This window comes from Coffea arabica, chromosome 10e, assembly GCF_036785885.1.
Source record: "Coffea arabica cultivar ET-39 chromosome 10e, Coffea Arabica ET-39 HiFi, whole genome shotgun sequence".
Lineage (NCBI taxonomy): Eukaryota > Viridiplantae > Streptophyta > Magnoliopsida > Gentianales > Rubiaceae > Coffea > Coffea arabica.
In genome coordinates, this window is record NC_092328.1 from 6,996,678 (window position 1) to 7,010,722 (window position 14,045).

The window sequence follows — 14,045 nt, forward strand, 5'->3', positions numbered from 1 at the left end:
CTTGGAACCTAGGAACTAGTATTCCAAAATTTTGTTGCCCTCGAGAAGTTAATTAGCAAAAATAAATAAATAAATAAAATTCCTAATTTGTCATTGGATTAATTTGAACTCTAAAGTTATGTGGTGATTTAGTGGAATACCTGAATAGCTCCCAATTTCCAACTGATTATTGTATAAGAATGTTTGGAAATTTTTTTTTTTTAAATAACATTGCAGTACTTTTTGTAATATGATATATGTGAGATAAAATAGTAATTTTGTACAAAAAAAATTATTGAAAATTATATTTATGATACAAACAAAATAATTTTTACACAAAAAAAAAAGTGGGAATCCAAACATTTGAATTTTTTGGGGCAAGTTGTGTAGAAAATCCAATATGATAATCATGCATGCAACTTGGTAGCATATGCTTGGATGTTGAGAATTAATTCAATCTACAACTTGATGGCGATGATATTCGTATCTAGTACCTCCTCATTCAAGCTGTCAAATAATGTACTACTTTTTCTAGCAAATAAGTCATCATATCGAGTTAGCATCAAACTAGCATTGTTAACAATCATAGAGCCTGTCTTTTTAGGTGATCATTATCATTTTATCACCAAACTTTTCGTCATCATCCACGTTCAAATGTGTCTGTTTACATCCGGCAATTGCACGCCTCAATATAAAACAAATTTCTCGAGTAAACTGAAAAAACCTTAACTTTAATCACATAAATGTTTTTGTTCTCAATTCCTACTGGTGTGTTAGGGAAATGATCAAGTTTTATGGTGCTAATTGATGAAGACTAAAAATAAATCTATAAAGAAGTAATAAAAATCTTCTTAGATATGTTCTTTGTTATCTGTGTATGATTCATGATGTAACTTTGGCCATCAGTGCAGATATTAATGAAATTATGATGTTCATTAAAAAAAAAAAAAAAGTTGATGAAGACAAAAGCCTTGTTTGATAATCCAATACTTAAATTCAAAAGTGTTTGTTAACCAAAAATGGAACATCTGAATTAATGTGATACTGAATTTTCTAGGTCAAATTTATTCCAAAAACTAAGTAATAAATATATTCACTTATCACATAATATAATATATACTCAAACATATTAAATTTTTTAATACTTAACAATTCAGAATGGATTCAAATTTTAAATTTCAATTTTATCAAATGCACCTAACGTGTGCTTATATAAATTGACATCCCACTTGAACATAATTAACTGTAACATGAAAGGCACGTGACTCAATTAGCGACAAACGTGGTTTGACCGCTATGTTGATCATTTCCATTAAAAAATTGGAAAGGTTATTAGGATTGGATTTCAAACATTTAATATGTAAACCACATCAGAATGTAATAATTGCGTACTAAGTTAATTGAGTAAATCTAAATCACGAAGCATCAGTCTCTCGGAATTCAATAAATAAGTTCGAGTTTACAAATAATTGTCGGCTGCCCAGCCACATACCAACACCACGCAAGTTATTTTTAAACACAAAAGATAATCCTATTCTTAACGTCTGATACTTCCATCAAGAAGAATGTTTTTTTTTAATTACTATATAAAAAAAAAGGGTTGATTCTCTCTGCTTGTGTTGTCCCGGCTTAGCATTAGTAAGGAGGAGGAATTGTACGAGAGAAAATTCTAAATTCAAAACTTTCCACTTATATATATATATATATCCCAAAATGAAGTGTACAAAAGTCATATTAATCTTGCATTTTTTAATTCCATTATAGTTGTATCTTTACCTTTTTACCAAAAAAGAAAGAAAAGAAAAACGTTACTTCCTACTTCATGCGTTGGGGATCACAATTGATTTTCTATCCCACTTCTTGTGTCACTTTCTGTCTCATTTTTATTATATTGCTATTTCTCCTTCATAAATATCGTGTTTTATTTCATTTTTTCCCCTTAAAATCCAATAACTATTAACATAGTTAAAAATAAATACAACAGCCTCAAAAAAGCAATATATAATAGAAAATTTAAAAATATGGTAGAAAAAATCTCATTTTTTTATGCATTTTAATTTTTCGAATTTGTTAAATTTTGTGTATTACTCAATTAATAGTTATTGGATATTAAGGAAACAAAAAAGAAATAAAGCATGATATTTATGAAAGAGAAATAGTAATATAATAAAAAATGGGATAGAGAATGGTACAAAAAGTGGGACAGAAGATCCATTGCAAGCTAATACTAAGTATACTAGTCAATAATTTAAATATTTGTACAACTCATAACCTTCATTGGTTTTTTAGCGAAAAAAATTCTGATTCAATTTGGATCATTATTTCTCCAAATCTGCTAATTAATTGTTTATTTACTTCTTTATGCAGCGTGAGGCATTATGGCATTTTCCTTGTAATTGTTTTGGGATAAATTTCCTTGTAATTTAGAAAACCTCAGATTCTTTGTTTGGGAATCAATCATGTATCTATCCTGGTGTGAGGTATCATATCAGGGCTAATCTCATTTCTAATTTTCTGCACAGAAAAATCAAGTTCCAGACATCCATCCAAACGTTGACATTAATTTTGTGATTTTGTTCTTGACCTTTTAAAATGAAACGTTTACAGTTTTCAACTTCCAGTCTTTTACTAGCCGTAAAATATGTTGGAGGCCTAGAAATTTGAAGCTGGACCCAAAATTATGGCAGGCTTGTTTCTGGCTTACTTTCAACCTCTGGTTGCTCCTGCTGCGCATCCTCAGAGGTTTTAGACTTTTGAGCTGCCCGCTATGGAGTACGGTTTTCAACTTTTGATCTACGGAGTACTCTCCCCTCCTCTCTCTCCAAGGCCGCAAACCAGTCAAACTGCTCACGAGCGCTCTTGATTCGATTTGACCAAAACTTAATTTAAGTTCAGTTAACATCGAACTCGAATCGAGTCCAAGGTCAATCGCAATCGCGAATCATTTGAATATATATATGTATATATAAAGTAAAATTACATATATATTTTTAATATTTTATTATTTGTCAAGAAAAAATTACTATTTTATTTATTTTTAAAATAAAATAATTATTTGTTATTTTTTTAAGCTCAAGTAGTATCAAACTTGAATTTGATTAAACTCGAATTTGAGGTCGAACTCAAATTTTACATTGAAAGTTCGTCGAGTTCGAATTTGATAAAATGAAGTCTAAGATTTAACTCAATTGAGCAAAACTTAACTCATTTGCAACACTACCTCCTCCCCCTCTGGGTTTTCAACAGACTCCAAATTTTATGAGGAGAAGAAAACAAAAAAGGAGAAAAAGGGCAAAATTAACATCGGAACCAAGAATTGCAAAATTAACTTGTTAATATCCCTACCGGTTGAATTGAGTTAGGTGTTAGTCAATGAGGACACAAAATCAACCGGAAATCATTGAGGAATAGCTATAAACCCGCGAGCGTTTGGTAAATTGCAAGCAGCTTTGAGGATGGTCAAGAAAATATGAAGCGGACTTTAATGTGCATGCAACTGTGGAAACTGGTCGCACCTTCTGAGCTACGAATTTGATTTCCCAAGTCCAGAATCCATGGAGTTTCGTTCCAAGGTTCTGCGGATAGTCTCAATGAGGAGAATGCAGGCAGTAGGCCAGGATTTTTGTAGGAGCACCAATGGCAAGACTCAGGTAATAGATTTCAGTGAATGGAAATAAAGAAAAAGAATTAAAGACCATAACACATTGTAAAATTTCATAGGTTAATACTTGAACTATGAGATTTAAGTGGTAATCCAGTTCCAGTTTTGCTCTGGACTACACTTTCAGTTCAGTGATTTCAATCTAAAATTGAAGAAATAGATGCTTAACATTTAATTTGCACGAACTTTCTTGCTATTAAATTAATTTCTGTCAGATGCTAATTCTACTGACAAAGCAAAAGCCATAGAAAGGTTTAAGAGTCCAAGAATCCATTTAATTATCAAATCCAATCTAGTAAATAGTCTGCAATATCATAGTATTGAAACATGAAACCAACTTTTCCATTTGCAAAACAGATAGCAGGCCAATGCCTTGTCGGATCATTCAAACTGCACCAATCTCATGCTCTATAAGTATGCCTTTCCATACCAAGACAAAATTATCAGATGATGGTTTTGTAGCACCTATTTTATCTTTATCACTTATTTATAGAGAATTTAGTCGATCCGAGCAAACACGCCCTCGATTTCGCTCATTTCTCAGCAACGTTTGGCAAAACTTTGTCATAGCATCAGCAGCAATCATACAGCAGAGAAATGAGCCATTTTAATCTGAACATTTTCCCTAATCGACACAATGCCTTGAGATGCTATTCAAATATTCCAGCCACACGTTGAAACTGTGCGTAGCTAATTTCGTACTAGTACTTATTGCCAAGAACTTCAAAAACCCTCCTCCAGACAACGAGCAAACAACAATAACAGCCAATAGCGATGGAGGAATACAAAACAAAGGACCAAAATCCATGTTTACAAGTCATAATCACTCTTAACCATATACACTTGACAACTAGATGATAGCTTGCAGAGACCTATATATTACAACAGTGGAGGCTAGCCACCATAAGCAATTTCCTGGATGCAGACGCATCAAGCGCATAGATAATGCATTCCAGACCCTCTAAAGATCAGGCAGAATGGGCACATTCTAAATGCACCTAGATATGACCTTAACGAAACTACCAAATGTTGGTTGATTTGAAAAAACACACACACAAATTACCTCTTTCGTACTAATAAAAAGAGCTCTGGCTGTCAAGAGGGCTTTACTGAATCTTGTAACGAGGAATCAGACAGTGTAACTAAGAACTTGCATTCTATACTGAGAGCTTAACCAACCTCAATTTCTGCAACCTTGGAAACATATTCTGCACATGCATCACGGCCCCAATCTGTAAGGGCCTTCGCCCATGTAGTGGCCTTCCATATAGAGTGCTGTATTCTGTGCATGGAGGCCATCCATAACCATAAATTGCATATCTTCAGAAGGCTTCCAATGTCTTTTCCTTTGGTTAATGAACCAGTTATTAATCTGTTTTTGGTCCAATCCAGTCGATTCAGCCAAGGCCACCTTCTCTGTCTCCTGATTTTTGTTAAACATTCGGGAAATAAGAACAAGAAGTGAGTATAATCAACCTATCCAATAGAATTTCCTACTCCTTTTAAGTAGACGGGATGATAGTAATGTAAAATAAGCATACCGAAGGATATGGCCATTTATAGTGCAACTCCCACCAACTAAGAAGCTTTTGCCGAGCATCTTTAGGAAGTTTCCCTTTCTTTTTTTTCTTGGAAAGCTCTTGCTTGAGACTGCTTAAGTAGCCACTATACTTCCTCAACAAGTGGTTCTTTAGTTCCCGGTCTTCTGCACGTGGATCAATCTCAGGCAGTTCTGTTTCTCCACCACTATTGTCTTGGTCCTCTTCAGATGATCCAACACCCTCACATTTCTCATCTGCCAATTTCTTAGTTTAGAAAACACAGACTAGCAAAAGAGTGCAAGCGAGTGGTACTTAATATTCAAAAGATGAATGCATAGCACAATTGCATAAGGTGAAAGAAGAACAGTGTAGTTGTATTACTTTCCAAAGACAAAACAACAGTGATAAGGGACAGTATTTGTGTTAAAAAATTGAAGCCTATTCTTTGCATTCTACATATATATGCAAAAAGAGCAACTCCTTCATTACATACCCAGCCAACAAGAGCAAAGGAGAACTAATTCTTTACTCAACAGAGAGATATACAAGTATAACAAGAAAGGAAGTAGACAAAGAACATTATGCAATTGTGTAAGAATTTTGCAACTGGTTCAAGACACACATAATCCATCACAGAAATGACCTCTTTACTCATAGGCACAGCTTTCATGTCGTGTGGAAATTCATTAGCTAGGTTGACAAATACGTGGTATACAACTGCTTTTTAAACTATGATGCAAGAAATAATAATGCCATATAAACCATACCATGATGATAGACGTGTACAGCACAAACACTTCTCAAATATGGATTAGTAGTTTGGCTTTTATTATGTCTTCCTAGACTTTCATCTTAAGTAGATTCCTTGAGTGATAATAGTAGAACAAGTAAAAGGTTGAATCTATACACAAGAAGATAGCTTTATGAAGATAGCAGTCTCAAGCAAATTATACCGAATTAGTCAATCAATTTCTCAATGTATTTGGCCAGAATAATTGGAAAAGAAAAAAAGGAGGGCCATCTCGTCCTCTACCACTATTTTTACATATATAAGAGACCAAAATTTCTACAAATCTGAAATTAGCTAACTAAACTCAGTGAAGATTGTAATTAGCTCACATCAAATATTAATTCCTTCACACAAATCACAGTAAATAAAGTATAATCTCTACTTTGATTTACTTTAAACCATTGTGTTGCATATGATATCGATCATTAGACAAAGGAAAAACAAAAGATTGAGCAAGCATTAAGCAAACGCACCACTATAGCCAAACTGTTAGATTCATGAGTAAATAACTATGTCCCACATTAGTTTGAAAGATGAAAAAAGAGCGGTTAATATGTAAGTAAGGACTCAAAACCCAATAGCTTAAACTTTCAGGTCAAAATTGGGTTCTTGACTTACATATTGCGCTCTTTAGTGGGCTCTCTCAAGGTTTTTTTCCCTAACAAGTGGCTACCTAACAAGTGGTCTCAAAACTATTGGTTGCGACACTTGGCTACTCGTGAGCAAGTCGATTCTTCTCAGAGAAAATTTTCTTCTTGGTGATGGACCAAAGTGTCGACAAGGGTCCAAAATCTAGTTTGAATATTGAAGAAGAGTGGGTCGATGATTAAAAGAAAATGTGACCTTAAGTGTTAAGGTAGATTCGCAGAAAAGCTTGTAAACTTGGGTTCAATGTAAAAGGTTACTCATGAAGGGGAGATTTGTTAATATGTAAGTAAGGACCCGAAACCTAATAGTTTAAACTTTTGGGATCAGAGTTGGATTCCTGCTTTACATGTTGGATTCTTTGAAGGGTTCTTTCGACATGTCTCTCTAGCACCAAGTGGGCTCTTTGATGGGTTCTCTCGACCCAAGACCTAATAGTTTAAGATTTTGGGTTAGAGTTGGGATCCTGCCTTACATGTTGAGCTCTTTGATGGGTTCTTTCGACGTGTTTCTGCCTAACACCAAGTGTGCTCTTTGATAGGTTCTCTTGAGGTGTTTCTCTCTAACATCAAGTTGGCAAGAAGAGAGCATATCTGTGAGTTATCCCTTTAGATTAAGGTCCAATTTAGGAGGAACCCCCATCAAACGTCATATCAAATTCAACAAAATCATTTCACAGTCATTGTTGAATAATTTAGGCAAAACATACAGAGAAAAGTGTAGGACATATCATATTTGCTCACGTACAATTTATGTAAGCTACATTTGTACTGCATGGATGGCACTATTACTCATGATACCCAGTTAATTCTGCTTGTAGAGTCCTTTTTGAAGTTTAGTTCTTTTTAGATTATAAAAAAAAATGCTGAAACATCGTTTTTCTTCTCAATTTCTTACATGTTGTAACAACTAAATGTCGACAATTATTAGTGAACCATATGCAATTATGCAGTGTCATAGAATGTACACTATTTTCTTTCCCATTTTCATCAAAAGCTAAGAATCTTGTGAGCAACGACATCATGTGATAAAATAAAAGTTTCTTCTTGATAAACTAGAAGGGGACGACAAAGGGCCAAAAAGAAATCACAACCAAAAAAAATGACACAGATGTGGAAGGGCCCAAATTCAAGAAGTCAGAACAAGAGAACAAACTGACCATGCAATTTAGAACAGCAAAAGATGACTTCACATTCACAAGACAGCAAACTAGAACGGTAGAGTAGCCAAGATTTACATCCATGGGTCAATTACAATTGGATGAATGGCAACTAATCCTGTACGCTAGAATTCTCAATGCCATAAAAATGCAAAAGCAAACTAACCAGAAACCCCAAAATATTAGGAAATTTTCAGTTCATGCATTCAGCCTTAAAAGTACTGCTGAAGCTAATCTACATTGACATATGATTAAATCTCTTCTATCAAATCAAGCAATGGGAGAAGAAATTTTTTTTAATCCAAAGAAACAATCTTAAACGTTACTAGACTTAATTCTTACATTAACTATTATAACAAAACCTTACCAAACACATTCATGGCCAAAGTAGACTGCCATTGCACAGATCAAAAAAATTTATAATGAAGCCCTATAAAATATATAGTGGAAACAAATCAGATGATCATGGGAAGGTGTTTTTTCTGTTTGGTGGTTTGGTTTGGTTCATTCTGTTTTTTCTGTTTGGTTTGGTTAAATATCAGCAATTTTCATATTCCTCTAGCATCTTAAGCGTCAAGCAAGTAAGATTACATTAAAAAATTCATTAGTACAGCAAGAACAAAAATAGTTGGAAGGAAAATGCACCTTTACAAATCTATTGTTCATAAGAAAATCAAAATGAAAACAAAGGCCATAAAAAATTAAACAGTAAGAAATAAATGTGAACAGAAATCTGACAGTGTCCATACAGAGCTACATGAAGTGGCACTGATATGAACAGCATCCTATGTGCTTCATATTTCCAAGGCCTAAAAGGTACCCAAAACCAAATATAAATTGTTCCCACCGAAAAAGCAAAGCAGAATCGGAAATGACAACAATAATTTGATATTTACTCGAGGTGTATATACACATACACATCACTGACCACCAGACAGAGAGAGAGAGAGAGAGAGAGAGAGAGAAGTGGTTGTGTAAAGGATTATTAGCATTGGGAATAAACCTCATTAAGAATGATTTTGTCAGAAGACTCAGAAGCAATACACAAAAGCTAACTGAAAATAGAAGCAAACCCAAACGTGCGATTTCATCGTTCTTTTTACACTAGAAGATCTATTATTTGTCTCTGATCCCTCCTCGCAATCTTTATTGCCAAAAAGGAATAACATCACAAGTATCTTCTTACTGTAGACTCGTGATTAGGGTTTTTCCCACTCTGACAAAGGTCCTCCTCTCTTGCTTGGAAGAAGCATTAGCAAAGGATAATGTGTTGTTAATATCGGTCAAACTATCCCTGGAAATTGGAAAAATGGCACGGGACAGCATTGATTGCACAAAAATCTGGGCAGGCCTAGCTAACAAAGTGGTAAGACCATCAAAAGAGTTAAAGACACTCACCACATTCGTAGTCTCTCGACAGCTGAACTATCAGTTCCATACTGCACAATGAAAGTTAAACCGCACCTATATATCAGACCAGCCGAGCCCCCCAGCTACTCTATAAACAATACTGGTGAACATTTATTCTCCTAATATCCCGTGCAATCCCTTTGATTTCTTTCCTTGCTAGGCTGGACGATAAAAATGGAAACACTCGTCTTCTATCCATTTCAAAGACTCTAAATTGATGAAGAATGAATGAAAGTACTACCAGAGTTGAAGATCCGGACGGGACCATTTCCAAGCATATTTAGCTGTGTTTCGACTCTTCGCATGAACTCCATAGCTTCTTGTAACGGTCGAGTTAGCTCCTCTCGATACTTCACCAACATGTCATAGTAAGCTTCCTAAATTTCAAATCACTGATTATGAGATCAAACCCATGAAAACCCTTTAAAAAATTTAGAGAATATTATCGAATTAAATTAGCAAAAAGTTAAAAATAATGATCACACCATGAATTGGTCTAGTTCTGGATCCTTATTAACATCTCTACCGGTCACCAAGGAAGCGCGTTGCCTTGCTTCAAACTCCTGCCTGGCTGCCGTGAGCCGTGCAACCACCTCGGGCGGAGCTCCCACCTAAGGTAAACAAAAGTAGAAAATCGATTGAAAAAATAAATTACAAGAATGAATATTGGAATGACATTATTGTTTCAGTAAAGTTGTACTACCTTTTGACAATCCATGTAAGCTTCCAAGAGGTTAGAATACTGAGGATGAGCAATAATCTTTGCTTTTATAGCTTCTACTTCACCAGAAATTTCGCTCTCTTGATGGTGTGGTTGATGATGATGATCTTGGACAGTTTGATGGCTCCTGATTATGGAAGGATATTGAAACTTGTGTTGTCCGTGTTGGTGATGAGAAGAGGCTCCAGCTTCTGTTTTTACGATGGGATGGTCTTGGCCTTCGGATTGCTGATAACATTCAGCACTTGATTGAAGATGAAAGCTACTGATTGGTAACTGATTGTTAGAGCCGCTGCTGGCTCTTGCATACACTGATGAGCTTGGTGCTGCTAGGACTGGGCCTCCATACAAGAAACTTCCCCTTGGACCAGTGTTTTCTCCCAGATGATGATTATATTCTTCCATTTTCTCGCAGCAAAGTTTGAAGCTGAAAATAAGCTACAAATATAGAGAAAACCCCCTGAACCCTGAATCAAGAACTCAAAAAAGAGTTGGAAAAGTTAAAAACCCTAAAGAGTGAAGAAGGAACAAGTTTTTTTTTTTCTTTTTACTATCAAATGATAAGGTTTAATACACTCATGAGTAAAGAGTGGATGTTTATATTTGAATTTCAGGTAAAAAGTCGATGATGATCTCTTCTGTTGAGGTCAAGGAGGCCTTGAGCTGAGCTTGTTGCACTTGAACTTTACCATCATAAAAAGGATCCTGAGGCACTAATAGAATTGTCTCTTCCATGGTAGGGATAATAGTTACATGGGTGGCAAGAGGGGGGCTGAGAAGGGACTGGCGGCGTTGGCTTTGGGGGTGGCTCTAGGCCGGAGACTGTGGAGGCCTCTGAGGCTTGAATGAGTGACAAGACGTTGTTTGTTGTCGAAGAATTAAAGAAATAAATTTTCAGGGTATCGTACTCCTGAATAGTATAAAAAAGCAAAGAAGACCACAAGATGATAAGGAAACCAGTCGGAGTCGGAGTAGATTTTTCCAATTTCTTTTCTTGCGGCCTTTTTGTTCTCTCCCCTTTCCTCCCATTACTTTAATGGGGCTTTACATCTTTCACCTCAGGTCTGTTTAATTACTTCCTTTTTCTGATTGTTCATTCCCTCGGTCTCTCTGACTCTCTTTCCTTGAATTATTTTATTGAATTGTTTAAAAATAATTTTCTACCATATGAATTGTAGTTAAATTCAGTGGAAGATAATGAAGAATATACCAGCACCATGGGGTAAACTTGAATCGATACTCTTAACACACGTTATTGATATTAATTGTGGATTAAAAAAAAAGATTAATTGTGTGATAGACAAACCATAGGTAATGTGGTTATGAATCTACAATCTTTGACATAAAGTTCAATATGGACATGATTATCATCATGACATGTAGTTTTGATCTGGTCAAATATTTCAACATTAAAAAAATTTTTATTCTTTCCCTAAACATATTATTGTTTAATTTTTTTATATTTTATTTCAACCACATTTCCATTCTGTAGCATCACATTAAAAAAAAAAAAAGTGCTACATTAAATAACATAAAAAGAATTTTGAATACTATTCACTTTGATTTGTGAGACAGCAAAAAAACTTAAAAGTTTTTATTGATTAAAAAACTTAAAAGTTGGAAGATTTTACTTCTTTTTTCACTTACGTTTGAGATATCTATTAGACTGTTGACAACATTCATGCTTTTACAGTTTTGTTTGATCACAACTACTTTAACATACTTTCTCTGATGATTCTTAAAGGAAAAAAAAAAAACTACTTTAACATGAGAATATTCTAACATCACTAAGCACATCTATGTCAGATGAAAGCCATCACAAGCAAGTTTGGACAGCCATTTTCCATCGAAAAATGGTCTTGTTTGTTTTTCGTGAACACATTTTTCTATCACCTTTTTACCTCACATACATCAAATCGTTACAGTAATTTTCCAACAAAAAATCCATGAAAAATGCAATCCAAACACGCTCACTAAAGTAGCATTCCATTCCATTTATTCCTCAAAATTTTGTCTTTTGCAATTTTTTTTATAACACAGACTCCATTGTTAAAAAATCATGCTTAGTGTATAAACATTCTAGTTGGACAACCTAACTAATTTTTGTGAATTTTTACAAAATTTTTAGAAATACTTTCTTGATATATTTTTTAATTAATTTTTTTGTTTCATATATATATATTATATTATTATAGTATATTTTTCTACGAAACCTCCCAAAACTCCAATTTATTAGGCAAGCTCTAACACTAACAACTTTAGATCAAAGGGCCAAGGTGAAGTTTGGCTTCGTCAAGTGCTTTGGGTAGTTTGTTTTACGGGGTACCGTACCTTTATCGACCTTCCATATTACTAGGAAAAGTACCACAAATTTTTTTTATTTAAACATATAACCAAAGGTCGTAGCAAATGTCGTCCCAATTAGCAGCCCTTTAGAATCTTTGATTTTGACTTCAACCAATTGGCATTCCATTTTACTGGGCCCTTGTCAAGACTCCAGACGTGTGATGCATCCATTTTTCCTCCTTTGCTTTTGTCTAAACCAAAAAAATTCAATTATTAAATCCATCCATTAACGACGAGCAATCTAAGGTTTAGCAAACCTCTCTATGACTGAGTAACCTTTTAGTGTTTTAAAGAGTAAATAAATGATTAACACGTTTACTTTACTCAAGTTGGAATTTGATTTTCCGAAATTTATTTCATTCAAATCTATATCTATGTAAATTGCAAAAGGGGTTTTCAGAATGATCATGTGATCGTGCTTCCAACTATTTATTATTTCAATAGAATTTTGATTTTTTTAATTTAAAATCTAAGAAATGACTCCACTAATATAGAAATTTAGTTTGAAATTTATTCATGGGAGGATAAATAAAGATGAAGCATCCTAAGTCCTACAAAAAGTAAAACGGTAAAGAACAAATATTTTACTCTTCAACTCAGCAATACTAATTAAAAAGGCAAATTATATAAAAATGAAAAAAATCAATAATGGTAGTATTCTTGAAACTTAAATTATGAAATCACTGAATTGAAAACAAAGTCCTACTAGCCCTTCAAGGGAAAAAAAATTTTATTTTTGATAAACAAATAATAAAAACAACACCAACCTCGCCAAAAATTTAAAAAAAAAGTAAGTAACAATATAATTTAAGATAAAGACCTAAATCAATTTGTACATATCTGATTTAAATTTGACCCAACCACTAATATTAACCTTCAGCACTAATGATTATTTTGTATATTTATATTGTTTTTTTGCGATTATTGCAGGTATTATAAGATATTATCAGTTTTTTATTTGTACTTTCAAATGCTAGTACTTGCCGCCATTGTGGTCAATTCTTGGTTTTATATAGTTTTTATATTGTGAAAGGTAAAGTTAAATAATATTCCAAAAATGTTAAACCAAATTGCGGGTTATGAGTTTCTCTTTTCTCTTGCTTCAAATTTCACCTTTCAATTTAGAGGATGAATACGGAATCAACGATAAACTTTTTGACACCATTCAATCCAATTTTATGTCACAACATTTGTACGTTGTTCTTTTATTTTGAAGATACAAAAGTAAGTATATTTTAAAAGTGTAAAATTAAATTGCAAGTTATGTCAGGATGCCAGTGGTTCTAAAAAAATTGTTTAAAACCGAAATTTTCTTTCTGGAATTTGGCGTATTATTAGCGTAAACACTCTAAACCCAAATTTGCAGTGGTATGACTATTAACATCTAGCTCGCTGGTTGATTCTCATTGAAATGATTCATTCGGACTGTGACAGACAACATGCTCGAAGAAGCTTGAAGCATCTAGATCCTCATCAATCCTAACCGAACGGTAAACTTGGAGTCCAATCTAGCTCAAAGAAGCAGCTAACTTGAGAGTGTGAACTCTTGGTGGTACATTTACAACCAGAGTTTCTGTTCATGCAACTCCATCATTTTATTATCATTTCATTTCTAGTGGAATTATCCGTCTCATCTTGCAAGCCTAGCCTTATCTAAAAAGACGGTTACACGCTATTGATCGCACTTTCATCTCATCGCGTTGTTTCTGAGTTTCGGATTGGAGTATCAACTATCAATCATTTGTTTCAAGATTTTAAGAACTAGAACCTGATCATGGTGTCCCCCAACGGAA

The 14,045-nt window shown here is 34.0% G+C and overlaps 1 protein-coding gene across 1 annotated transcript; it reads right to left on the reverse strand.

The window, feature by feature from the left end:
* Positions 1-4,327: 4,327 nt before the first annotated feature.
* LOC113710926 (homeobox protein knotted-1-like 2) lies at positions 4,328-10,929 on the reverse strand. The gene is made up of 5 exons (XM_027234002.2): positions 9,889-10,929; positions 9,671-9,796; positions 9,427-9,562; positions 5,182-5,435; positions 4,328-5,063 (listed from the first exon to the last, which is right to left on the reverse strand). The coding sequence occupies exons 1-5, from the start codon at positions 10,309-10,311 to the stop codon at positions 4,860-4,862; spliced, it is 1,143 nt and encodes a 380-aa protein (XP_027089803.1). The 5' UTR covers positions 10,312-10,929; the 3' UTR covers positions 4,328-4,859.
* Between the last annotated feature and the right edge of the window lie 3,116 nt (positions 10,930-14,045).

Bases quoted from the DNA above. Each gene is read 5' to 3' on its own strand.
- LOC113710926 (XM_027234002.2), bottom strand. From the start codon at position 10,311: ATGGAAGAATATAATCATCATCTGGGAGAAAACACTGGTCCAAGGGGA. The intron at 5,436-9,426 runs GTAGTACTTTCA...AGAAATTGGCAG, and splicing joins CGTCCGGATCTTCAACTCTG to ATGAGAAATGTGAGGGTGTT. The intron at 5,064-5,181 runs GTATGCTTATTT...AACAAAAATCAG, and splicing joins ATAAATGGCCATATCCTTCG to GAGACAGAGAAGGTGGCCTT.